Genomic DNA, 25,374 nt, shown 5'->3' on the forward strand with positions numbered 1-25,374 from the left:
CCGTGACGCAAGCAAATTACATCACAGAGGCAGATGGGGGTTGCGGCGCAGGTGAGCATTGAAGACACTGATTGTCCGTGCCTGCCCCTTTTATGCTTTTTCCAGCTAATGCAGCCCTGAGGAATCACAACAGCAGAAATGGTGCAGAATCTGTGACTGCTGTTGTTTTCCATGGGGGCCGCATGGAAAATCCTGGCGGGACGTTTTAGACTAACTACACACGCTGTGACTTATGGAACACTGCGTCTGAACATCACGTGACATGCACAAACAGAGCAGAACAGGAAAGGTACGTGTAGCGGACGCATTCTAGTTGATGCACGTCACGTAGGCGTGACGTGCGTCGGCCATGTTGGAAGCAGCGCGCGCGGAGAATAAGCACTGTTCGGAAGCGCCGGCCGGCGCTCCTCAGCATTCATTATAATTTAAGAAATAAAGTACTTATCACACCAGTACAGCTTTGTGCAATTTATTACATGCACCAACATTACAGTGGCGACGAGGACGGGAGGATCCAACGGGCATTCAGTAAGAAGAAAAAAAAATCGAACCCTCCACCACGTGGGCAGCAGCATAACAGGCAACCCCCTGACCACTGGGACACAGCGCAGAGCGGCGCTACCAGGCCAGAGTGTGGAGAGCACAAGGGGGCAAGGCTGAGCCCACCGAGAACGACAGGCTGAGGAGCGTGGCAGTGCCACAACAACCGGAGGGGCGGCGCAGTGGCCAGAGAGGCAGCACCGCAACCCACAGAAGACAAATCACCGCAATTACCTTCCCATCGCACCGTAGAAGGTAGGAACAGCGCTGGCTACCAAAGGGGAGGAAGAGGGGACCAGAACTAGGAGTCCCCAGGAGGACGCCCATACAGAAGTGAAGGACAGTGCCCCAGGGAGCCCCACCAGCAAGGCGACAGAGGTCAGGGAGGTGAGGATGAGCACACCGGCAGGCTATGCAATTGCGCCGGTGCAGTTCCTACCGAAACCCGGCGAACCCCTGATGAAGTGGGAGGATTGGAAGGAATATATAGATAATTTCATAGGGGTCCTAGAGGACGAAAATGAAGAGAAGTTCACCCCCCAAAGGAAGAAACGTATCCTGCTGCTGAATCTGGGACCGGAGGGTCTCAGGATTTACAAGAGCCTGGTGCCCAAGAAGAGAGAGGACACTGATACGGACGTCTATGCCCACGCAGTAGAAGACCTGGATGAGAGGTACCGTCCCACCATATGTGTGTCTGTGGATAGGTTCAACTTCCAGCAAAGGAAACAACGGGCTGGAGAAACCATAGAGGAATATGTAGGAGCCTTGAGGAAACTAGCGGCCCCGTGTAAATACGCACTGTGGGAGGATGAATTCATAAAAGACCAGATCGTGATGCACACGACGAGCACACAGGTCCAAGACAAGTTGTGGGCGAGCGGCGACACCACGCTCAAAGAAGTAATGGTCATCGTAAAAAGGGCGGAGCTTGCTAGGAGGTGTGCTGCAGCAACCAAGAAAGAAGTGGTCACCCCAACAATGGTGAACAGGATACAAGAGGGAGACCACCGTAAGGACCAAAGAGGAAAAGACCCAGCAGCCAAAGGAACCAGCAGATGGCAAGGGAAACAAACAGGGAGTGACAGCAAGAAATCGTGCTACAGATGTGGCAGTTGGTCCCACGACGCACGTGACAGAAGATGTCCCGCATTCCGAGCCAAGTGCCTACACTGCGGTATCCTGGGCCACTACGAAAAGGTGTGTAGGAAGAAACATTCTAAGGAAACAGTGAAATGCGTCGAGCAAGGTGAAGAAGATCTGGAAGAGGTTGCAGAGGAAGAGGTGGTCACCGTCCTGTGCATATATGACCAGGTAATGAGCATAGAAGGGAGGAAATCCACAAAACCCATCCTGGACATGTCAATGGGAGGAATCACCATCACCGTGGTGGCGGACACAGGATCCCCCTTCACCATCATCCAACAGGCAGTATGGGAAGAAACATTCAGACCCAAGTTGGGACCGGAGTTGGACAAGCTAGACATCCGACCGGTCACTTACAATGGCGACCGCATTCCAATGTTGGGGTTCCGCCGCCTACTGTTCGAATTCAGGGGCCGGTCAGCATGGTGCAAGCTGTACATTTCAGAAAAAGGACCCTCGGTCCTGGGATGGCTAGACCAGGGGGACCTAGGAATAAAACTGGATCCAGGAGGAAAAGAGCAAATATTACTCACAGAGCAAGAAGAATGGCCGGACATGAACAAATGGAAGGAGAACTACCCGAAAGTGTTTGGTGGGACGGATGGAAAACTTCCAACACAGGATTGTGCTCAAGGAAGGGGCCATTCCGGTAGCCCACAAGGTGAGGAATGTGCCGATTGCGGTGAGAGAAGCAGTCCAAACTGAACTCCAGGAGCTGGAAAAGAAAGGAATAATAGAGCCGATAACCTGTGCAGAATGGTTGGCGCCCCTGGTGGTCGTAATGAAGCCAAATGGGAAGGTCCGGCTCTGCGTGGATCTGAGAGAACTGAATAAGAATATTGTTGTGGAGAAATTTCCCCTCCCCAGAATCGAGGAAATGTTGACCAAGACCAGGGGGGTGCAGTGGTACTCCACTATCGACTTGACCTCGGCCTATCACCAAATTGCACTTCACCCGGACAGCAAACGGCTCACATCCTTCATCACCCCGTTTGGATGTTACCAATTTTGTCGGATGCCTTTTGGGCTGGCCTCAGCAGCCGCTGTCTTCCAGAAAATGATGCACCAACTGTTCAGAGACTGCAAGGATGTCCAGTATTTCCAGGATGACATCTTGGTGATGGGGCGAGACCAGCAGGATCACGATCAGAAGCTGGGAAAGGTGTTGAAAACACTAGAGAACAAAGGCCTCACGGCGGAGTGGTCGAAGTGTCGGTTGGGACTGCAGTCGGTAACGTACCTAGGTCACGAGATCGGACGACAGGGCGTTACCCCCAAATCGGAAAATGTCAAAGCCATCGCTGAAGCACCGCCGCCCAGGAACAAGGAAGAGGTCAGGTCGTTCCTGGGGATGGCGGAGTACTACAGCAAGTTTGTGGTACACTTCGCTTCCAAGACCCACAATTTGAGGCTGTTGACCAGAGACAGCACAGTGTTCCAGTGGACACCAGAAGCCCAAGCAGAGTTCGAATTGATCAAAAGGGATGTTACTGGAGCTGTTCCCCTCAAAGGGTACGACCCACAAGGCACCACTGTACTGACGACAGATGCCAGCGACAAAGGCCTGGGCGCTGTACTCATGCAAGACAGAGGTAGAGGGGAAATGGAGACCATCAGCTTTGCATCCAGAGCATTGACAGATACGGAGAGCAAATACAGCGTGATTGAGAAAGAAATGCTGGCGGTCGTATGGGCCATGGCGAGATTCCGGCAATTTCTGTGGGGAACACGCTTCCTACTCAGAACAGACCACAAACCGTTGGTGAAGGTGCTGACGTCGAGTGGACATGCCAGTGCCACTCCCCGGATATCCAAGATGTCTCTAAAGTTGCTCGAGTTCAGGTATGATGTCGAGTACATTCCCGGGAGCCGGAACCGAGTAGCGGATTATCTGAGCAGGGCAGCTGCCATGGAGCCAGGAGAGGAAGACCCTGTCAGCAGTGGGGATTTGGTAGCTCTAATAGAGGACCAAGAGAAACTAATCAGTCTACAAGAATGGACAGAGTCATATGAAGAGGACACTGACATAAAGGAAGTGAAGGGGTACATAGTACATGGATGGCCGGACAAAAGAAACGTGAGAGCAAGCCTCAAGCCGCACTTCGAAGTGCGGGAAGAACTGTCGATAGGAGACAGAGGGATCTTCATATACAGGGGAGATAAGGTGATTCCCCCAAGGAACCTCACTTCAAAACTGATGGACTTGCTACATGAGGGACACCTGGGCATAGGGAAACTCAAGGCCCGTGCCAAACAAAATTACTGGTGGCCAGGCATGGACATAAGGGCTGAAAGGCATGTCAGAGAGTGTCCCCAATGTCAACGGGCGGACAAGACATTAAAACCATTGAGGCCAGCGATAGGAAAGTTTGATCCCCCTTCAAATCCATGGGAAGAACTATCCATAGACATTTTGGGACCGGTCCTAGATGACCAAGGCACACAGAAATACGTGTGTGTGCTCATGGATCGATATTCAAAGTGGCCAGAGTTGAGAATAGATGAATCCATGGACACGGAGAACATCCTTAAGTTTCTGTCAGAGACTTTCACGAGGGAAGGAATACCTAAATCGATCTTGAGTGACAATGGACCCCAGTTCACGTCAGAAAAGTGGAACAAGTTCATGCAAAGAAATGGCGTCACTGTCAAACACACTGCAATCTACCATCCGGCCGGAAACGGTTTAGTGGAGAGATTTAACAGGGTAGTGATGGGAGCCATACAAGCGGCCATATCAAGTGAACAGAACTGGGAGAAGGCGCTAGAGAACATGGTATGGGCCTATAGAATAACCCCCACTGGCACGGGGTACAGTCCATTCCAAATACTGAGAGGACGTGAACCCTTTACCCACGACAACAGAATTTGGAAGGAAAAGCTCATCACCAGTGAATGGTCCCCTGCAGTGGTGCGGGCCAACCTGGAAAAAGCACAGACAATTTACAGCAACCACTACAACAAACGAAGGAATGTCAAAGGCACAGGTCTGGAGCAAGGAGAGTGGGTAAGAGTAAGACTGGCCACCCTGCAGAAGAAGGGAGACAGCAAGTACAGCAAGCCGTTGCAAGTGGTAGAAGTGTATGATCGGGCAGCCCTATTAAGCGACGGAAACGTGTGGTCCCAAGACCGCATGGCCAGGTGCAATAAGGTTTTGGGCTGGGAGCAGCAGGGCACCGACTGGGAAGACAAGGAAGGTTCTGAGGTGGAGAAGAGTCAAGAGGCCGTTGAGCAGCAAGGAGGAGTGAGAGCTGAAACGGAAAGTGAAGAGGAAGGAGAAAACGGAAGTCAAGGAATGGAACGGGACAGGTTGGAGAGAAGCACGCACGAGGAAGGAGCTCTGAATGAAGGAACAGTAAGCAATGAGTTGCAGAGTCAAGAGACAATGGAGAACCCAGTCAGGGTCACAAGGAGCGGAAGGCAGGTGGTAAGACCTTCCAGATATCGAGATTTTGAATTGGACAATGAACTGTAAGTGACTCTTTAATGTTTGATAAAAAGGGGGAGATATGTAGCGGACGCATTCTAGTTGATGCACGTCACGTAGGCGTGACGTGCGTCGGCCATGTTGGAAGCAGCGCGCGCAGCTTCATTGCGCGCGGAGAATAAGCACTGTTCGGAAGCGCCGGCCGGCGCTCCTCAGCATTCATTATAATTTAAGAAATAAAGTACTTATCACACCAGTACAGCTTTGTGCAATTTATTACATGCACCAACTTTACAGTACGTACATGAGAGCATATTACTGCACATCTCCCTCCCTCCCTTAAAGACATTCGCAATAAAAGCAAGTATGACTCAAGTACACAAAGTACTTGTTACTACACTCGCAATCACCTTATGCATTTACAGGAATAAAGTTTCCCAAGAACAGGATCGACCTCATTTCCATCCAACTGAAACCATGAACGTCCCTATGCCCACATCATGACCACATCAAGAAGACTCATAAACCCCACTGATAGGACAGACAGTAAAACCCTACCAATCCTCAAAGGACACAGAAAACCCATTAACCCCTGCATATCAATGCAGTGGAAAATACAACTCCTTGCCCACTGGAAGGTTTGGCAACTCACATACCTCTATCAGGGCATTTACCTATCCATACACACAGGACACAATACATCTGTACAAGCCTATCTCTCAAGGCACAAGGAAAGCCTTTTTATCGCGCAAACATAAACCTGCCGAACCTGTCTAGCAAGTGCCTAGCTAACAAACAAAACAACTGCAACCCTGCACCAAGCGTGCGCAAAGAGAACAACATCAAGACAGACATCAATATAAAAGAAACATTTGCAAAGTCAATAGGTCTGGCTTGTCGTTCAAGTCCTGACAGAAACATTTTTTAAAAGCCTATTGTTATGAAAAAAGAACACAAAATAGAAAACGATTGTTGTCTGTATACAATGCATATATGAAATTAAGAATTTACTGTTGTGGTCATTTAGTGTACTTTATAAATGTAGACTAAATTACCCCTATAAACATAGTCCCTTATGCATTCCAATATAAGCACTTCATAGGAGGCGAAGTGATAGGCCAAACAGCCAATAGCACGAGGTGAGAGACATATCCTCATTTGGGTGGAACCTAAGCCTGCTCTGTGTGTTTTCTAGCATTGGTAATAATAGATCTGGAGACAGCTGTTCTGTCAAGACAAGACTAAACATCCCTTCACCTAACATAGTGCTTTACCTCCTCATCATTCTTAGGCCTGGCACCCAAGACCATGTCAATGTTGTACTAAGCGGAAATTCAAACTAAACACACTAAAGACAGAATTCCTCTTAATCGCCCCCCCCCCCCCTCCCCAACCAAACAAACACCATCCGCGAATTGGATGAAACACCTAACTGCACTTGACGGTCAACCTCTCCTCATCGATTCCGCCAAATCCCTAGGTATAACACTTGACAATAAACTAAATATGCAGAAGCATATCAGCGCTGCAACTAAAGGAGCACATTTTCAGATAAATACCCTGAGAAAACTGAAACCCTTCATACCCGCAAATGACTTTAAACAGGCAGTCCAAACTCTAGTAATTCCCAGAATTGATTATGGAAGTGTTGCTCTCTGTGGCCTTCCTAAATCAACGACCGCTCCGCTAAGAGCCACAGTCAATACAGCTGCTAGACTAGTCACTGGCAAAAAAAGAAACTGCCACATTTCACCTGACCTGCAGACCCTCAATTGGCTCCCTTTTGAGGCCAGAATCCACCTAAAAATCGCCTGTATGACTCATAAGGCATTGCATCAAAAAACCCCGAGGTACCTAGCAGAGAAACTAGTATTATCGGGTGGTAACAGATCTACCAGGAGTTCGGATAATCTTCTACTTAAACCACAACGTTTTTCCAAGAAGAAACCATATAATCGTACCTTCTCAGGAATGGCTCCCAGGATCTGGAACGCTTTACCCCCAGAAACAAGACTAATTCCGTCCGCAGCCTTTTTAAAAAAAGAAGTGAAATCGATACTCATGTCTAAATTCACTTGAACTGTTACTTGTAAATTCCTGTAGATATATGCTAATTTTTAATAATTATCAGTACTGTACTCATAACTATGTGTTTTATATGTATTTGTCCTCCTCTATTTGCCCTGTAAAGCGCTCTGATACCCGCAAGTGTCTTGTTTGCGCTATATTATACACTAGGAGGTCTAATGGGAGACAGAAACTCACCCAGAAGCATACCACTCCCTGACTATATAGAATTCACACAAAGTACGTCTGTTCTCTAACAAAATGGGGAAATGAAGACACTCGTCTGTTGGAGAATGCTTTTCTTAGGACAAGAACCCTCACTCATCCATAGATTACATGCTTCATCATTGGGTTCCCTCCTCACACCAGGACCGCAAAGTGCCTGGTGTGGGCTTCAACTCTCCAATGGAGAGGAGCAGAGGTGTTTTGTGTTAGATGAGCAATATGTTCAGAGTGATGGGCAGAGTGCAAGCAAAAGGAGGAAGTGGTATGTGTAAAACTATCCCCTGGTAGGCTGAATATCAGCTTTATTCTGGTGCCCCCTGTGGATAGGGTATGTTAGTTTTGATGAGTTGTGAGTTTTTGGTGAGTGAGGGTGGAGAGCTATACCAAATTATGTAATTCCTCGATTGGTATGGGTGCGAATTTTCCAGAATGTATATGTGTGACTATAAGTGGCTGATGATAGCAAATGCTGAAGGATGCCTTTATTGTCAGTAATTGCGTATTTAAGTGAAATCAGCTGTCTGCCAAGGTCCATCCAGCCTTCCCTCTACCCTTTTTCCTATACTGGGGCAGTAATAAGGGAGAAAGACTCTCCCCACAACACATCAGTGATGTGTGCTTATATCTGGGTGTCTTTTAATGAGTGGTGAAAAGGTCCCGATTGTGCTTCCACTTGAGTAAAAAGAAAACGCCTGGCAAAGTAGATGTCAATTAATTTATAATAATGAGCAAATAATTAACGTTTTTATATGCAATTATTACTCCTCAGTCCAACGTGGTGCTCATTTCATTGAGCTGGGGAGCTTGAAAGGATGATCGAAACGGGTTTTTTGACCTCCTACATGGAAGTGAGCATTTAAGTCACCCACCGACATCAAATCTGTTTATTGCTATGCATACATATTCCCAACTAGATGTTTAGATAGAAGGCTCAGCTCAGCCCAGGTGATTCCATGAAATATTAGACTATCATAGGAGGTAAACTAATATCTGTCAACTATTAAAGGGAGAGGTGTGGCCCAGCGGCCAGAGCGGCTGACTCCGGAGCGCGGGGATCGTGGTTCAAGCCCCACTGGCTGCAGCTCAGCTCAGCATCATGTGACTCGGGGCAATAGCTCACTTAATCGCCCTGACAGCCCTCAGTGCCTGGGTACCCTTAGGGGGGATAAGTCGCACTTTACAAATATGGGGTTTTGATTTACAAGAAAGTGACGCATCTGTAGAGATGTGTCACTTTCCCTGCGCCACCATGCAAAACCCTTGCACCACCGTGGATGCGCCGTATTTACAATACGGCGCACCATGGCGCAAGGATTGAACGATGCGTCAGATATTCTGACGCATCTGTTGACGGAAAAGTCACGCATTGCTGGAGTCGTGTCGCAAACACGACGCAACTCCAGCAATAAGTGTTGCGGCCTATTCCCAATACACTGCGTCACTCCTTTTACCTGCTTCAAGCAGGTGGAAGGTTTTGACGCAGCGGCGTCCTAAAAGTCACGCTGGGAAATCTCGGAGATTTCACCATGTCACTTTTACGAGGCCTTCCTGTGTGGGAACGCCTACCCGTATAATGTGACGCAGGGCTTTATAACGTGACGCTGTCCCTAGATGCGTCACGTTGTACATGGGTCGCAACTTTTATGCCGCTGCTGCATCACAAATGTGACGCAACAACGGCGCAAAAGTGATGCAAGGGGCTTGTAAATCTGCCCCATGGGATTTAGAAAGTCAGGGGTATGTTTGTCATGATGTCGTTGCGTGAAGGTCTGCTTCGTATTTTGCTCTGTCAGTAGTTACAAAAGTAATCACAGAAGCATTCCCCCAGAAGATTATTTGTTGTTGTTCAGCCTAGACCCGTCATTAATTATTTTATTGTATGTCTTTCCCCAGGAAACCGCAAAGGACACCGGGAAGGAGGAAGAGGAGGAGGCAGAGGCCAAGGGTCCGGGTGCAGAGGTCGTGCTTGCCCCAGCCGCCCTGGCCATACACCGCAGCCACGACCGCCAGAAGGACCGCGAGAAGGAGCGTCACAAGCTGAGGGAGCGCGAGAAACGGCACGAGGCGGAGAAACAGCGAGAGCGCCAGCGACACGCCGAGCAAGAGCGCCAGAGGCAGAGGGAGAGGCAGAAGCAGAGAGACCGCCAAAAGCAGCAGGCAGACAGGCAGAGGCAGAAGAAGAAGAAGTAAAGGGGCGGAGTGGGCAGAGGAAGAGAAGAAGAGAGCGGTGTCAAGAAGGGAAGGGGGTGCATAGAAAGGAGAAGACGGGGGAGGGGCATAGGGGCAAGGAGTGTGTGTGTGGTGAGAGAGGCAGATACCAACTAGAAGTTATAGGGATTCATGAGTAAAAGGAAAAATGGTGGAGGGAATGAAAAGAGAGCTAGAGGTGAGTGCAGATGCCACAAGCAGGCATACCCATCCTCTCTCAGACTGTCCCTCCTGGTCCTCTAACACCTGTCTGGCTTCTTAAAGTTGGTACCTTGAGAGCCCCCTCATGGTATGTCAGACAAGAAGATCCAGACTCCGGGTTTACATGAATAGTTCCTTATTTATTCCACTACATACAGGGCTAATACGCTTAGAGTACTTTCTTACAACAAGAGAGCGCTACATCTAGGGCATGAGTTATATGTGCCCGCCAGCCCCAACCCATGCAGGTAAGAATTATTCATTTTCCCTCGTTGTTGTCTGACGTGATACACCCCCCACCCCACCCGGCCTATCGCCCACGCTCTTACCTGCACGGGCCGCGACTGGTGCCCGCTGACTTCACCTTGCCTCCCTGACAGAAGCAGGACAAGATAACTCTTGCCTCCCCTCTCCAAGTCATGCACCTCAAATTATCCATAGACCCAAAGAAGAGCAACCTCTGTACGACAGTGCACCTTCAAGTTGGTTCTACACCCGCTACAGCCTCCTTCAAGATGAAGAGAACAGAGCTCCAAGAAGCACCCACCTCTCTGTTAAGAGTCAGGTTCCAAGGCTTCACTCTTCTAAGAGAGGTAGAGGTGGATTGAGAGGCCAGTTGGCATAGGTATTGAGTCTTATGGGGTCTATACAGAGCCGGTGCTTCTATAACTGGAGGTAAAGCAAAAACATTAGGGAGTCACCAACAATGGCCACATTCTGCATCTCACTTTAAATCTGACTTCGGTCTCGTATTGTATTTGGCCCAATTTCTGATTTTGAGTTGGACACACATTTTGGATGGATTCGAGTTTTTTGCTCAACACATATTCCACTAGGTATCACCTGGAGCAATTTACAAAGGAAAAGGTTGGAGAGAGGAACAATTTGCCATTTTACTAATTGTTAAAACTAAAACAGCTAGTTATTCCTCATTCTGGCATGTAACTCTTAGAAAATGGTGGTAAACACCCTGAGCATGGAGTAAGCAGTGTTTATATCAAAACTTGGAATTCCACTCCCTTCCATCGGAATCTACCAACACACTCAGAACTAGGGCCTTGTACTTGAGTGGTGAGAACTCCTGAGGCAAGGTGTTATTTTATCCTGGCAGCCATACATCCATCCATACATCATTCCTGAGTGTATGTCTCTGTCCAAGGTGAAAAGGGGATGCTGCCCGTGTGTCACCCAGTGGGAACTCGTAATCCTACTAGAAGATAATCTCATAATTAAGGTCAAACATGGAGATCCGAGTTTGTCACCCAGATCTAAACATGGTTCCTTCTGTCAGCCCCAATAGCACAGAGAGGAGCATGATTCAGACACGAAATCTGAAATCACCCCTAACACACAGTGTGTGTGATTGAGATGGTCACCTTTCTTAAAAAGCTTGAGACGCTTCTGCCATCCATTTTTAGGCAAAAGATCAAAGAGCTGATATGACACCTCAAGAGGCCTTAGGACTGAGACATTTGAGAAACTAAGAGCAAAAAAAATGTTTTGTCCATCTCTCCTTCATTAAAGAGAACAAACAAGAGTCAGAGGGACAGAGTGGTGGAAAGATAAGTGAATGTGAGGGTAGTGATTTAGCACATGAAGCAAAGAAGCCAGAAAGAGTGTGTGAGGGTATGAAAAAGAATAGGGGTCGAACGAAGTAGAGTAGGGCGTGGTCACGAAAAACAAGGCGAGTGTGAGCTGAGAAAAGAAGGGGGGTCTTAAGTCGGAGAAAGCGCACCTGCTGCAGTATCGACATATGTCTTCTAAATGCAATAACTGGAATATTACAGGGAACATAACTGACTGTTTTAATCACCATAAAGCAAAGGACTTTAATAAAAAACATTTAAAGAACATTATCCTCCAAGATTTGGGTTCTGATTATCAGAAACAGGCACCTACACCCTGCAAACTCAACAAAGGGAAAGACAACCAGTGAGCGCGACAATTTGATGTAATTGTAAAATAGTCAAATGGTCTAGACTTTCTTACGCAAAAGATATTGGGAGGGTGTGAACATAAATGAAACATAACACACCCACACTGATGGCGACAAGCAAATGTTAGCGAAAATACCATCCGGCTCAATTACTGCTACCAAGCAAGGAACCTGATCAACATCTGAAATAAATAGCCATGACTATTGTAGTCCAAATAGCAGAACACGAGATGCCGGTTTTGTGATCGGAACATTAGGGAGCACAGAGGAGATTTAATTCGGTGAGGAAGAGAACAAAGCAACAAGACGGTGGCTTGAAATGGGAGAAGTCCTCTGTGCTTAGGCCCTGTGAGAGAGTCACAGGTGATGCATAGCACTTCACTTGAAAACTGAGACTGGCACCTGAGCTCTGACATCTCTAGGGCAGATGCTGCAGATTGAGAAGTTGCTGCAGAGATGGGAATTCTTAGGAAACAGGGCTGTGGGAGACTTTACTGCATGCTTGTTGTAAGGGAGGCATTGATTGGATTTTAAAAGTTTGTAGCTTTTCACTCTACAGACTCCAACTCATCTACGTACGAGAGATCATACAGCCATCACCAGGGAACAAACATGCTCACCTGAAAGGTGTATATTTTGGGAATTGCCATGTATTGTAGCATTCACGGAGAAGAGAGATTGCAACTGAGCTGGATATGTGTAGGGAAAGGGTTCTACAGTCATGGGGCACAAACGGTGACCCTGCACCGCTTCTACAAGCCTAGATGTGGGCTTCGGTGGAGCATGGTTAATAGTCTGGGCAATAAGGGGTGATATATTTGCTTCCGTCCACTGTCATCATATCAAGCACACATTTGGAAATGAGGCATGTTCCATCATGAATGGATTCAACCATATTTTTTAGACCAGATTCTAGTCAGACTCCTACATTTTGGACTGATTGCAAGCATTTATGTTGTAAGCAGGAAAACCTTTGTAAAGCTTATTGGCACAGCACTCCTTGGTATTAATTAACGAGGCAATTTACATGATTACCATTCAGTGGAGATATGATGTCTGGGAAGCTGGATCTCTTTATGAAATATCAAAATGAGATATAGCGTCCAAAGAGTCCAGGGGTTCGATTATGTGTGGACAGGGACTTGCTCCTGCAATCCCAAAGTTCTCAGGTAGTGTGGTCGAGCATTCTTACGCTTATTAGAGAGGAGTGTTAGACATCTGCAAATACACACAATAGTCAATGAATGATCTGCATGGCTCAATGGGGAGAGCCACACCCATTTATTAAAAAATAACACAAATCTTTATACACATTAGGCACCAGAACCAATTCGATCAGGTAAGTATGTGTTGCAATAGAAATACTTATGTATTCAAAAAGTCGACACAGTAGAATTTTTAGAGGCTGCAATGTTATCCTATGGGAGAAAGAACAAGTACAGCATTCAGGTACAGTACAGCGACTTACGGGACCAATCTCCAGAAGTTAAGTTGAGCGGTGGGCAAACACCAGCAGAACACCACCAGCGTCAGTAGGGTGACCGGGAGCAGGGGTCCAACCAGCATCGGTGCCCAATGTTACTCTGCGGGGATCGGTGTTTGCGTAAAGAGATAGCAGGCTTTTAATGGGAGGCCAGTCGGGCTGAACCAAAAGGGGATCTAGGCCTCATGATGTTCGGGGACATAGGTTCTCTTCTCCATCGCACAGGGGCGACCAGTGCAGAGGTATCATTAGGCGTCTGGTTTTCTTTACCGTAGCAGTTGCGGTAGAGGGGGCCTGCGTGCAGAGGCTGCAGGAGACGATGTGGAGACGATGTGGAGTCCAAGATGGAGAAGAAAGGAGAAGTTCGACAGTGGACGTGGTCTTTGGAGAGCTGGGGAACCACGCTGATGCCATTGGCCCACTTCAACTCAGGCTTGGAGCGATGGGTGCAGTGATGTCCTTAGGCATCAGGTTTTTGCGGTCTTGAAGTCCTCTCAGGTCTCTTGGGTTGCATGCAGGGGCAGAAGTTCCACTGCTTCACAAGAGTTCTTGGGTGAGGTACTGGCAGTTCTCCCTGGCTTTGGAGACACAGCAGCTGCATGAAAAGTCGTCTTTTGGCATAATTGTCGTAGTCAGCAGGCAGGTCGACTGGCAGGCCGACCGGTACAATTAGTGACATTTGTGCTTACATAATTTTATTGAGATCACAGCTTTATTGAAAACACAGGTTTCCGTTGCACTTTTTCGCTCTTAAGATGGCCGCGAGTTTAGTCCAACTTTTATGTTGGTTAGTCATGTGACACCCCGTTAATCTAATCAGGATCATTCACTTTTTCACGTCATTTTAACTTAAACACTTACGATAATTCTACCGTATCACCCCCATCACAGCCGACAGCCGCACAACGGTCCGACCGCTAAGCGAAGCAGAACCCAACTTTTACACTCGGTAAGTCGGCTTTTATGGCCGCCTTGTCACCATCATTTCACCTGGTCGAACTCATTCGAGTTCTGATAGCGCTCTTTATTTTCGTTACAGCTACCTTTGAGCTGTTTGAGATTCAGTCACGTAAGTGTTTTCTATTTCGTTAAACACATGCCGCTTCTCACATGCCGGTTAGTTTTCACGAGCACTTTTTGAAGACACGTCACATTCACCCCGGTTACTCGTACACCTAGAGCATGATCTTATGTCACCTGTGAATTCTTATGTGTATGCTTATTTGTATTTATGTAGTAATTGGCTATATCTCAATTTTTCAAATTATAGAGCTCCTTGATAAAGGGCTAGGAAGCCCGAAATGCATTGGAGCAATTAATGGAATGATTCACAATAACGTTTATGGCTTAAATATAAAGCTGATGGAATTGATATGATGTGAAATATCCCACATGAACTTTTGTTAACTGCAAATAAATGATAACATTCAAGTAGAACGAAGAGGAGTCTGTTATGTAGAACCTATGGAGTGCCCTGAATCAGGGATGCATTCACAGTTGATGTATGCACTTATGACAATCACCATGAAGTGCTGGCATGTATGAATAAAACATACTGCTGACCACAGCACTTATCTGGGAGTTCATGCTTAGGTCTGCAGTCCTTATGACCCCAAAATATTTGCCTCGGTGACATAATTAGTGATCTGGTCAAAGAGTATTTGAGGACAAATATTTTTGGGAGCAGCCCTCAAAGGTCTAGAATGATTAGCAGTAGAACCTTTATTTTGGCCTTTCTGAGTTGTAGCCCAGTGGCTCCCATCCTTCCCTGCTCCTCCTCATACACCGACAATCCAGAGGAGTCCCTCTCAGAACCACCTTCTCATATATAAATCTGCACCATGTCTGCACGTAAGTGATCAATTTACCAGTTACCTGTCATTCTGTCTAACAGGAATCTGATGTATGTATTAAAAAACAGGGTGGAGCTTGAGAGATTGAGCACAAAGAAACTGGTACAAACACGTCATTTACTATTGCCGCAAAGTGTACCCTTGCAGCAGTGGATTCTACCACGCTGACTGTCAAGCAGGTTTACTATCTTCCACAGAGATTACGCCCTAGTGCAGATCCACACACAGGAGGAAGTTGGCTCTCAAAAAGCAGCAGTACAAAACAAAGTAAATGGCCTAGGCTGCTCGACGAAGATGTTGGACAATGGTGCTGCGTGCAGAATACGTTAATCATATGGAATGTGAATGAGAAATCCAGAATGGCCCTCGAGCAGAACCGTAAAGTGAAAAGACTCATCACTGAGGCTTTTGTACGTCTTTCCCTGCTCAGCACCTTGTTCCCTCTTGAAAAGGAAGCCATTTTACTCTGCCCTCTCCTGTAGCTTACAAACTCACTTAGCTACAACAATACTGATGGTACAGAATTCTAGAGCTGTAGAAACCTTCTGACATAGACACCTATGCCCTTGACCAATGCAGAGCTATTGGTGGCTCAGCTCCTCTAAGACTGGGATTCGTACCAACAGATCCTTGTCTAATTACAATCCTACCACCGCATGGCACCCGGACCTTGGACTGACACCAGCTGCTTCGACCAAAGAAAGGAAGCTAGGCGTGATCAGTAACTTCAACTTCTCCCACCAACTTTAGGTTATCAAAGTGATCAAATTGCCTTCTATACTATGAGGACGCTTTTTTCGTATAGAATTCCCTCGCAGGGTGCAAACCACCATTGCACTTGTGTTGTCAAGCTTGGACAACGCGTATAAATCGGGACCCCTTGGTATCTATTCCGAAAGCTACAACAAATCGAAAACCGCATGGCCAGACAACTTCTACATGGCTGACGATTGCAAAATCCATCTTTTTCAAGACCCTTTGATTTGTTCACAGTGATCCTATCCAGAAAGTGTGGCGCTCAATTATCCTTTCGTTTTAAAATGCTTGTGGTGGTGATAGTTGTTTTTTCAAGTGCAGACATCTGAGCCCTGCAACATTCTACCTTCACAAATAAGAATAATTAAGAAGTATCTAGAACTTTAGAAGAGAATAAGAACCTAGGTCTTTACTAAAACGTGATCCATCTGGCACAGCGTACAGTGTGTAATGATATGCCACTATCCTTCTCAATCCAAATAACTAACTAAAATATCCACCACTGAAATTATTTTCATATTTCACTGTACTAATTCACTAGTAATCCTTAATGGGTTCCGGAGTAGTGTGCTACTCATAGAAAAAGCACTTCAACACCTTATCAGGGGTAGCAAGCACTATATAAATGCAAACCTTTTCCCTCTTCTATTGCTCCACTATCCTTCTCAATCCAAATAACTAACTAACATATCCACCACTCAAATTACTTTCATATTTCACTGTACTAATTCACCAATCGTCCTTAATGGGTTCCGGAGTAGCGTGCTACTCGCAGAAAAAGCACTTTGACACCTCGTCAGGGGTAGTAAGCACTACATAAATGCAATTACAATACAATACAATATGCGTATGCAGTCTTCATTCCTTAGCTCACTCGCTGTTCACAGCACCTTCAGGCACACGCCATGACACACTGTAAACCCACAATCTACCTACCATGCACAACCAACTGGGTAGCCACATGTGTGACCCCTCTGTAAAATTCTTTAAAGCATCGTTAGGGGGTATGAAGCGCTAAACATGGAGTAATACAAACAGAACTGGCTGAATGTAGGTTTGCACGTTGATATGGGACCTTACAACAATGGGTCTCTGTGCCATTTTACCTCAGAAAAAAAGACTTGCAATAACTTATTGTGTAATGGCGTAGGGAGAGTGAGGGTTCCTCTGCACTGAAATGTAGCCTTGCACAAGAGCTATAAAAGACTGTGTGTGTGCTTGCTCTTCAGTTCTGCATGAGCTGCAGCTTGCTCTGAAATGTAAACAGTGCTCTGAGCAGCCTGTCGCCTGTACTACGAGCAGCAGAAGAAACAGCGCGGGATTCGCGCCTCACCTCCCTTTATCATGTTTAGATTTCTCCAGATTCTGTTGTCGCGGGGAGTCGCCTCCTTCTCCACTCCTTTTACATTAGGACGTTTAATGCTTTCCATTTATAGAAGTAAGGGCGCCGCTTCCAAAGCTGAGGGACTTTAATTTATGAACGGCCAACATAGCCTGAAATAAACCGATGGCTGTGACGGATTTCAATGCAGTTCACATTCTCCACACATTACAAGTGGCACAACCACAACAGCACTCAGCACTTGAGTTAGGAAGTGTCCAAACACAACAGAAATAGGAAACCTCGCAGGCAAGACAAGCGCACTGTGTAAACACTGAACTAAAACAGAAACGGACGAGGCTGAGGTAGGGTATCAGAGCCTAGAACATGTGAAGAACGAAGCATAGCCCAGGGAGGTAGGAGACATGCCCCGGAGGCAGCCTCACCAGCACATGATATTGCGCGGGGGGCGTGGCTTGCTAGCCAAGCGCATGGACGTGTGCCGCTAGAGCTCCGGCGCCGATCGGGGCACAATCCTGCCGAAATCGCCTTGGGAACACCCGTGGACGCTACCTAGTGGACCGGAGGCGAGCTTCTATCCCCTGCCTCCCCTGCGGTCGCCGAAAGTGTGGAGAAACGGCCCGTAGGGCAGCGGTTGCGGTGGTGCGGCCCTCGGTGAGGGTGGGACGTGAGAGGCCGGGACCCACAGTACGAAGCACAGCCGCCCGGGCTGTGACCGACGTCACCGGAAGTGCCGGGGAGTCCCCGGTTGTGGCTGCACAAAAGACTGGGGAGTGCCCGGGGCGCTACTGAGGATTGTTGGAGGACCCCCCCCAGAGTGTGGAGGAGAGGCGGGAAGTGGGCGCCGCTGCAGGAACAGCCGGGCTGCGGGGCGCCCGGGAGGCTCCGACCGCATGGGGGTGGCTACTGAGCGGTGCCGCATTACCGGAGTCGGAGGTAAGAGAGCGTCCCCTCCGTACGATTGCCCCCCTGGACCTGAGTTCACTCTTGACCCCCCTGCACCCTAGGGGCACCGGAGGCGCCGCCCGGTGGGGAGCCGAGCGCTGATCACAGAGCTGGCACGCGGGCCTGGGAGGACCCAGCTCACCCCCCTGGAGAGAGAGGACCATGCACGGGGGGAGAACGGACATTGCCAGACACGGACGGGGGAACACGCTGGGGGTGATCCCACCCTCACCCCCTTCCCCCCCCCCTTTCTTCTCCACCTTCATAGGCGGCGAGCAGAAAGTGGTGCGCAGCGGCTGCGCAATCTGGCGGAGGACCGCGTGGGTGGCTGGGCCTGAAGTCTCCACATTGGCTGCGGCGCCTCCTCTGCCCTGCGGGAGACTGGATTGAGGATCCCTACCTGAACTTTCCCCTGCGAGGTGCTGCCGAGGCGGAACTTACCCGGGGGGTTGGACACAGCAAGTTGAGCGGTGCCCACCACTGTAGGCTCCACGTAGTGCTACGCATTGGGGACTGAGCTTACCGCACCAATGGTCCGTAAGGGGCGAAGCAGTCGGAGAACCCCGGAGGACCGTCGACGGCCACCACAATGCCACCGGCTGCTGACGAAGGGGCGCCGTCGCAACCTGGGACGGAGGGACCCCACATGGATAAACTGGACATTATCCTGAAAGAAATCAGGGACTCCAGAGCGGTGTTGGAGCAGCAGATGGGCACCCTGACGACGAACCTGTCCCTCCGACCATGGCAAACTGGCGGACAGGGTCAAGGAACAGGGCATATCCATTGGCGAGATCGCGCCAACGGTGGCGGAACACACGACCTCCATAAGACAACTACAGACTCAGATGGCCACTCTTTTAGACCGGGTGGAGGACGCGGAAGGACGTAACCGCCGCAACAACTTCCGCGTTATAGGCCTTCCGGAGAGATGTGAGGGCCCTCAGGCGGCGGACTTCATGGAGCAGTGGTTCCGAGACCACATAGCGGAGGAGGGCCTCTCCCCACACTTCTGCATGGAAAGGGCGCACAGGATCCCGATGGGCAGACCGTATCCCGGACGACCCCCACGCCCGTTGATAGTGAGGATTTTGAACTACCGAGATAGGGACATCCTGCTGCAAAAGGCCCGTGAAAAGTCCCTTATCCAGTATGAGAACCACAAAATCTCCCTATACCCGGACTACACTAACATGGTCCAAAAGCGTCGTTCTTCCTTCCTGGACGTGAAGAAGAAACTACAATCCGCTAATCTCAAGTATGCATTGCTTTTCCCGGCCCGTTTGAAAATCATACACAACAGGAAAACGCACTTTTTCGAGAGTCCTGCAGATGCTGAGGAATGGTTAGAGGTGATGGGTATCAATGGAAGCCGGGGACCCTCGCAGACATCGGATGTCGGGCAACCGAGAAGGCCTCGCGACGGGAGCGGAACAGAGGCCCCCAAGCCACGACGGAATGGAAGGAGCCGGGGCCCGTCGAAGACACAACAAAAGGAGAAACAACGGGACGCTTTGGAGGTGGCAGGGTCGTTTCGGGAAGACTCCCAGAAGATACTGACAGACTCAGAGGACAGCACGGTCCACTCGGACCTCAGTGTATTGCTGTTCCCCAATGTCACGCCCGGTACGGCGGATGACGTGATGGACAATTGCGGTGGAGATGACCAGACTGGCGGCAGCTGAAGGGCCCAAGAACCGTATTGTATTCCCTGCTAACCTTGATTGACTGTTGTATTATTGTTGTGGATTGCTTTGAGGAGGGAGGCAGGGGTAGCACATGTGGGGACCAATGTTCATTATAGATCTTATCCTGATGTTTTTCTTTTTGGTATGGTCGAACCACAGGTAGAGGGTAGCTGACACACGGGCGATTTGCACATTCGATTCCCCTTTGAATATTGGTAACATGGCCCCATGTCGGCAGCCGTAGAGCCGGCGGCGCACGCTGAGCAGCAGGTACAGATCACAATGGCGCTCGACCATCCCCCCGATGGCGAACGCACAGGATTCCTAATCCTTTTCTATTTTGTTACATTGTTGGTCTCAGCTTGGTTTTTAGGCTGTGCCGTTAGAGTTCCTTTTTGTTTTTTGGGGTGGGGGAGGATAGTCTCCGGGTGGCAATCATGTGGGTTACGAACCGGGGGGCAGGTGCAGATACTTATCAGGTACACCTATGAACATGGCTGATACGGTGGGGAACTATAACATCACGGCCTGGAATGTGAGAGGGCTGTGGGCGGTCCAGAAGTGACACAGAATACACACGTTCCTACTGCGTCACCACACGCAGATCGCGTTCCTACAAGAATCCCACCTCACGGCTTCTGAAGATATCAAAATGCGGAAGAAATGGAGGGGTACAATTCTGACCACAACGTATTCCGCCTTCTCTAGGGGGGCGACAATTTGGATCAGACACGGCACACCCTTTCTTGAAGTAGACAGGAGAGTAGATGATCAGGGACGGTATGTCTTAGTGAAGGGCACACTAGATAATACTCCGGTGGTACTTGGATGTGTGTATGCTCCGAATTATGATCAAGACAAATTCTTGCAGAAAGTGGGTCTGGCGTTGGCGGACTGGACGGACGCTCCCTGGATATTGGGTGGGGACTGGAATATGGTCATGGATGTTGACAGAGATAGGTCACACCCTCCCCTGCAAATGACAGGGGTCTCCAAGTTGACGGACTTGTTTTGCACATGTGCGACTGGCTGGGGCCTGAGGGATGCCTGGAGGGCATCTCACCCAGAGAGCAGAGAATACTCCCATTACTCATACACACATGCTCTCCATACTAGGATCGACAGGTTTCTATGCTCTGAGGGCCTGATAGCTAAGACTGACAGTCCTGAATACCTTGCAAAAACCTTCTCTGACCATAGACCCCTGACGCTCACCCTTCGTTGGGGCAGAGTCCTGACCCCGGTTCCCACCTGGCGGCTAGATCCACTCCTTTTGGAGGACGGGCCTTTCCGCACGTCCATATCTGAGACGCTGGATAAATACTTTTTGGAGAATTGGGATACTGCCTCCTCGAATTTAGTAGTCTGGGACGCCATGAAGGCGGTAGTTCGGGGTGCATCGATCGGACAGCTAGTGGGGGCCCAACAAGAAACCTTTAGGAAGCTGCAGGACATAGAAGACAGATTGAAGGCCTTGCAAAATGAGGTGGGGCTAGACCCTAATAAACGTGATGCTCTACGGCTGGTGAATATAGAACATGCTGACACGCTCGAGACACTGCGAGTCATAGATCGTAAAGAGTATCTGCGCCGACAGCATGCCGAGGCAGATAGATTGGGAGCGTTGTTGGCTCGCCTGGTGCGGGAACACCCAGACATACCGGTGATAACTAGGATACGTGCTCGCGATGGGCGTATAGTGGGTACGCAAACAGACATTAATCAAGCATTTTATGACCACCTGACTGCCTTATATACCCAGCCGGAAGTAGTTGACGCAGACCAGATCGCAGCCTTCCTGACTGACCTCCCTTTCCCTGTCCTGACTGCAGATGCCCAGAAAGATCTCGAAGGCCCCACAACGCGACAAGAAATCCAGACGGCTATCAAGTCGCTGAACCGCAACAAGACGCCGGGTATGGATGGCCTCCCGGTGGAGTTCTACGTGACGTATTCGGACATACTGGTGCCGATACTGGAGAGAGTATACCGGGAGGCACTGACAGAGGGCCGTCTGCCTGAAACCACGATGCAGGCATTGGTTGTCTCCCTGCCGAAACCCGGGAGGGATAGTCTGGACTTAGCAAATTATAGACCATTGTCCATGTTAGCAACGGAATATAAAATCCTTAGTAAAGTGATAGCCCAGCGATTGCAGCAGTACCTCCCAACACTGGTCCACAGGGACCAATGCGGGTTCCTGCCAGGCAGGAGCACCTCTATGAATATACGTAGGCTGCACGCACTTATGGCGTCTGCTAACCCTGACCTCCCTAAGGCGGGCTGCATAGCCTTGGATCTACGCCAGGCCTTTGACTCCCTAACCTGGACATTCATGTTCTCGACCCTGGAGAGGTTCGGATTCCGGGCCTCTCTCATAGCATGGATTAGATTGCTCTATACTGCCCCCACGGCTAGGGCGCGAACAGGGCGGCATATCTCGGATACATACACAATCCATCGTGGCACGCGGCAGGGATGCCCACTGTCGCCGCTGTTATTCGTGCTGGCTCTGGAACCCCTGGCCATAGCCCTACGAGCTGCGATGGAGCACAGGGGGATACCAAGTGGTGGCACTCTGCACCTTCTGTCCATTTACGCGGATGATATTATGTTGTTCCTAAGGGACCTGGAGGCTGAGATTCTCTGCTATCTCGGGCCTCACTATTAACCCTGAGAAGTCCACTGGCTTCTATTTTAGAGCTACCCCGGATCCCGGAGTATTGCGGTTCGGCTCTGATGTTCTTCCGATCGCTCCGGACACGTTTAAGTACCTGGGGATTCAGGTTTATAGACACCAGGAGGATCAGATAGAGGGAAACATCAAGAAAGCCATGGCAAAACTCCGAGCCTCTGTAGGGTTCTGGACGACGCGACCCTTATCCGTTACGGGCAGAAATGCGATCTCCAAGATGGTAATGCTCCCTAGACTACTATATTTCTTTGTGAATATTCCAGTGCTTTTACCACAATCCATCTTTGATGCCCTTAACACTCTGCTAACCACTCTGATCTGGGGGACGGGTAGACGACGGATAGGGCTGCGTAAGCTGCAGCTGGGGACCAGAGCCGGTGGAATGGGAGCTCCAGATTTCCGGGGGTATTACTATGCTGGCCAACTCTAATGGCTTTCCTACTGGGTAGCAGGACGGAACCTCCACGAAATAGGGTACACGACCGACAGATTGAAACGTGGGGAGCTCCATGCCCTGCTCCTCCCTGGGAGCCGCATTCCAGCGGACTGCCACCCACTTCTCCACACGGCGCTGAAGATTTGGCGAAGGCACTAGCATACACGACTGCGACGGTGCCATATGCGCCCAACATTCCCTTACTGGGCATCCCAACGTCGCAAGGTAGACTGACGAACAGAGTGTTGAGACCGTGGTCTGAAACGGGCGTGGAGGTGGTAGGCGACTTGTTTGGTGACGGCCATCTCCTTACACATGATGACTTCTTACAGGCCACGGGAGCTCCCCCTAGAATGTACTTAATGCACGCCACAGTCACACACTATGTACAACACAGATGGGCACCTCAACGCCTTCAGCCCCCACAACATCAACTGGTACACTTAATGTATCTTATGGGATTGGGAGGGCACCTGGTGCGTTGGCTGTATGCAGGAGTTAGGGCCCACGCTGCGGTGTCACTCATTACTCTCCGGCATACTTGGGCTCAGGATATAGACCGGGCCATCTCGAGTACAGAGTGGACCGCAATACTGGAGCATCCCAGGCGAGTCTCCCGCAATGTTCGGTTACGATTCATTCAAGGGATGGTCCTGCACAGAGCATACCTGACCCCTACTCGCCTACATAAAATGTTCCCAAACTCCCCCCATACCTGCCCACGCTGTGATGAGGAAGAGGCCGGGCTCATTCACATGCTATGGTCGTGCCCGCGACTCCGTGGTTACTGGATGGAAGTGTGCCGGACGCTGAGGACGGTCACGACCCTCCCGGTGCCGGAGGAGGCACAATGCTGCCTGTTGGGGTTGCGCAGAAGGCCGAAAGAACTGAAGGCTCAGCTGAAATTACTAGATATGGCACTGCTGCTAGCAATTAGCACGATTACCATGAGGTGGAAATCACGTAGACCGCCTGGGGCACACCTCTGGCACTCAGAAGTACTTAAGTGGGGACGGGTGGAGGGGACAATACTTAGAAGGGAAGAATCAAGAGGCCTTAGGAAGTTCCCTATCTCCTTGGAATGGGAGGCTATGCTCATTACACTGGAAGGAGAAGACCAAACACTAATAGGAGACAAAGAGCAGGTGAATTAGATGGGAATAGTTCCACCACGTCTGACACACAACAGTATGCCCTGGCCCCACTCACATTCACCTACGTTAACCACTACCACACGACAAAGTGACCCACGTAATGGCACATATTAGCACCTATGCTTACCGGGAAGGGACCCATTTTCAACTTTCCTTTTAGATGATTGCCCCTGACGGATGGCCAGGAGACGACCAGTTCTTGGAGGGAAGAGGGTGGGGGGAGGTGGGTGGACGGGGGGTTGTTCGTTTGATGTTATTACATTACCTCATGCAGTGAATATCGTGGCATTTTGAGACAAATGTTTATGTAACGTTGTGATACACTATATGAATGTCACTGCTATAAGAGATGGAGATTTGAGTTGGGGAGAAAATATAAAACCCGGCTGTAGCACTAGGAATAACCAATGTATTGTTATGCTTGATGCCAACCAGCTGTGAATAAAGTTTAAAAAAAAAAATATTGCGCCAATGGTGCCCGCTTTACCTCCATGCGAAGAGCTGAGATCTTCAGCAACAAGCCCTTTGAAGTAGTTCAGGGGGTGCGGGGTGCTAATACACGACATTGTAAAGGTTGTAGCAGGTGGATTTCCCACCATTGACACACTGCTCCTGACCTGTGCTTTCAGGAAACAAGTCAATGCATTCTGCGGCTGGAAGAGCCGGTTATAACTGAATATTACTTTAACCAGCAGGGTGAAACCAGCATTGAGCCTTAGAAGGCCCGTCCCTGCGCCCATCGCAGCACCCCACGCAGAGATACCCGAGACCCACTAACAGAACTTCTCAACAGCTCTCTAGAGGAAGAACCCCACAGCTCTAAACACTGTCGGACCGCCACTCCCTACAACTGGATCTACAGACCCCATAGCTACTGTTCCATCACAGACTCCCAAAATACTTCAAATCTTGCTAGAGGATTTGGTGCCCATCTCTGTGCCTACACCGGATCCCAAACACCGGATCCTGGAACATACACCAACCTGGCACCTGGCCATGCCATGGGACAGAGATAGCCCCAGTCACAGTATCAGGCAACATGTTAGCGGGAGCAGGCCGGAGTGCCCTCAGCGTCCACAGGCATCTAGACCCCTCCACTCCCTTTGTTACTGTGGCCACATTGCCCTCCCCGTCCACTGGTGGCAGGTAGGGCAAAAGACTCAGAACACTCAGTTGATGAGCTCGAACCATCAGCGCTCAGCGGCTTCCAGAGTGGTGTTAAGGAGGCCTGCCCCCCCCCCTCTTGCAGCCCAGCCACTTACAGAGCTTATT

General features: G+C 49.4%; 1 protein-coding gene across 2 annotated transcripts in view; it reads left to right on the top strand.

Annotated features, from left to right (window-relative positions):
- The window catches only part of LOC144755296 (uncharacterized), a 42,220-nt gene extending 30,555 nt beyond the window's left edge, over positions 1-11,665 (top strand). For both annotated transcript variants that reach the window (XM_078644084.1, XM_078644085.1), the window contains one exon: positions 9,299-11,665. In XM_078644084.1, coding sequence (XP_078500210.1) covers positions 9,299-9,595 — 297 coding nt within the window. In that variant the 3' untranslated portion in view covers positions 9,596-11,665. The remainder of the gene's footprint in view (positions 1-9,298) is intronic.
- The last annotated feature ends 13,709 nt before the right edge of the window (positions 11,666-25,374 follow it).

The sequence above is a fragment of the Lissotriton helveticus genome, chromosome 5_1, assembly GCF_964261635.1.
Source record: "Lissotriton helveticus chromosome 5_1, aLisHel1.1, whole genome shotgun sequence".
Classification (NCBI taxonomy): domain Eukaryota; kingdom Metazoa; phylum Chordata; class Amphibia; order Caudata; family Salamandridae; genus Lissotriton; species Lissotriton helveticus.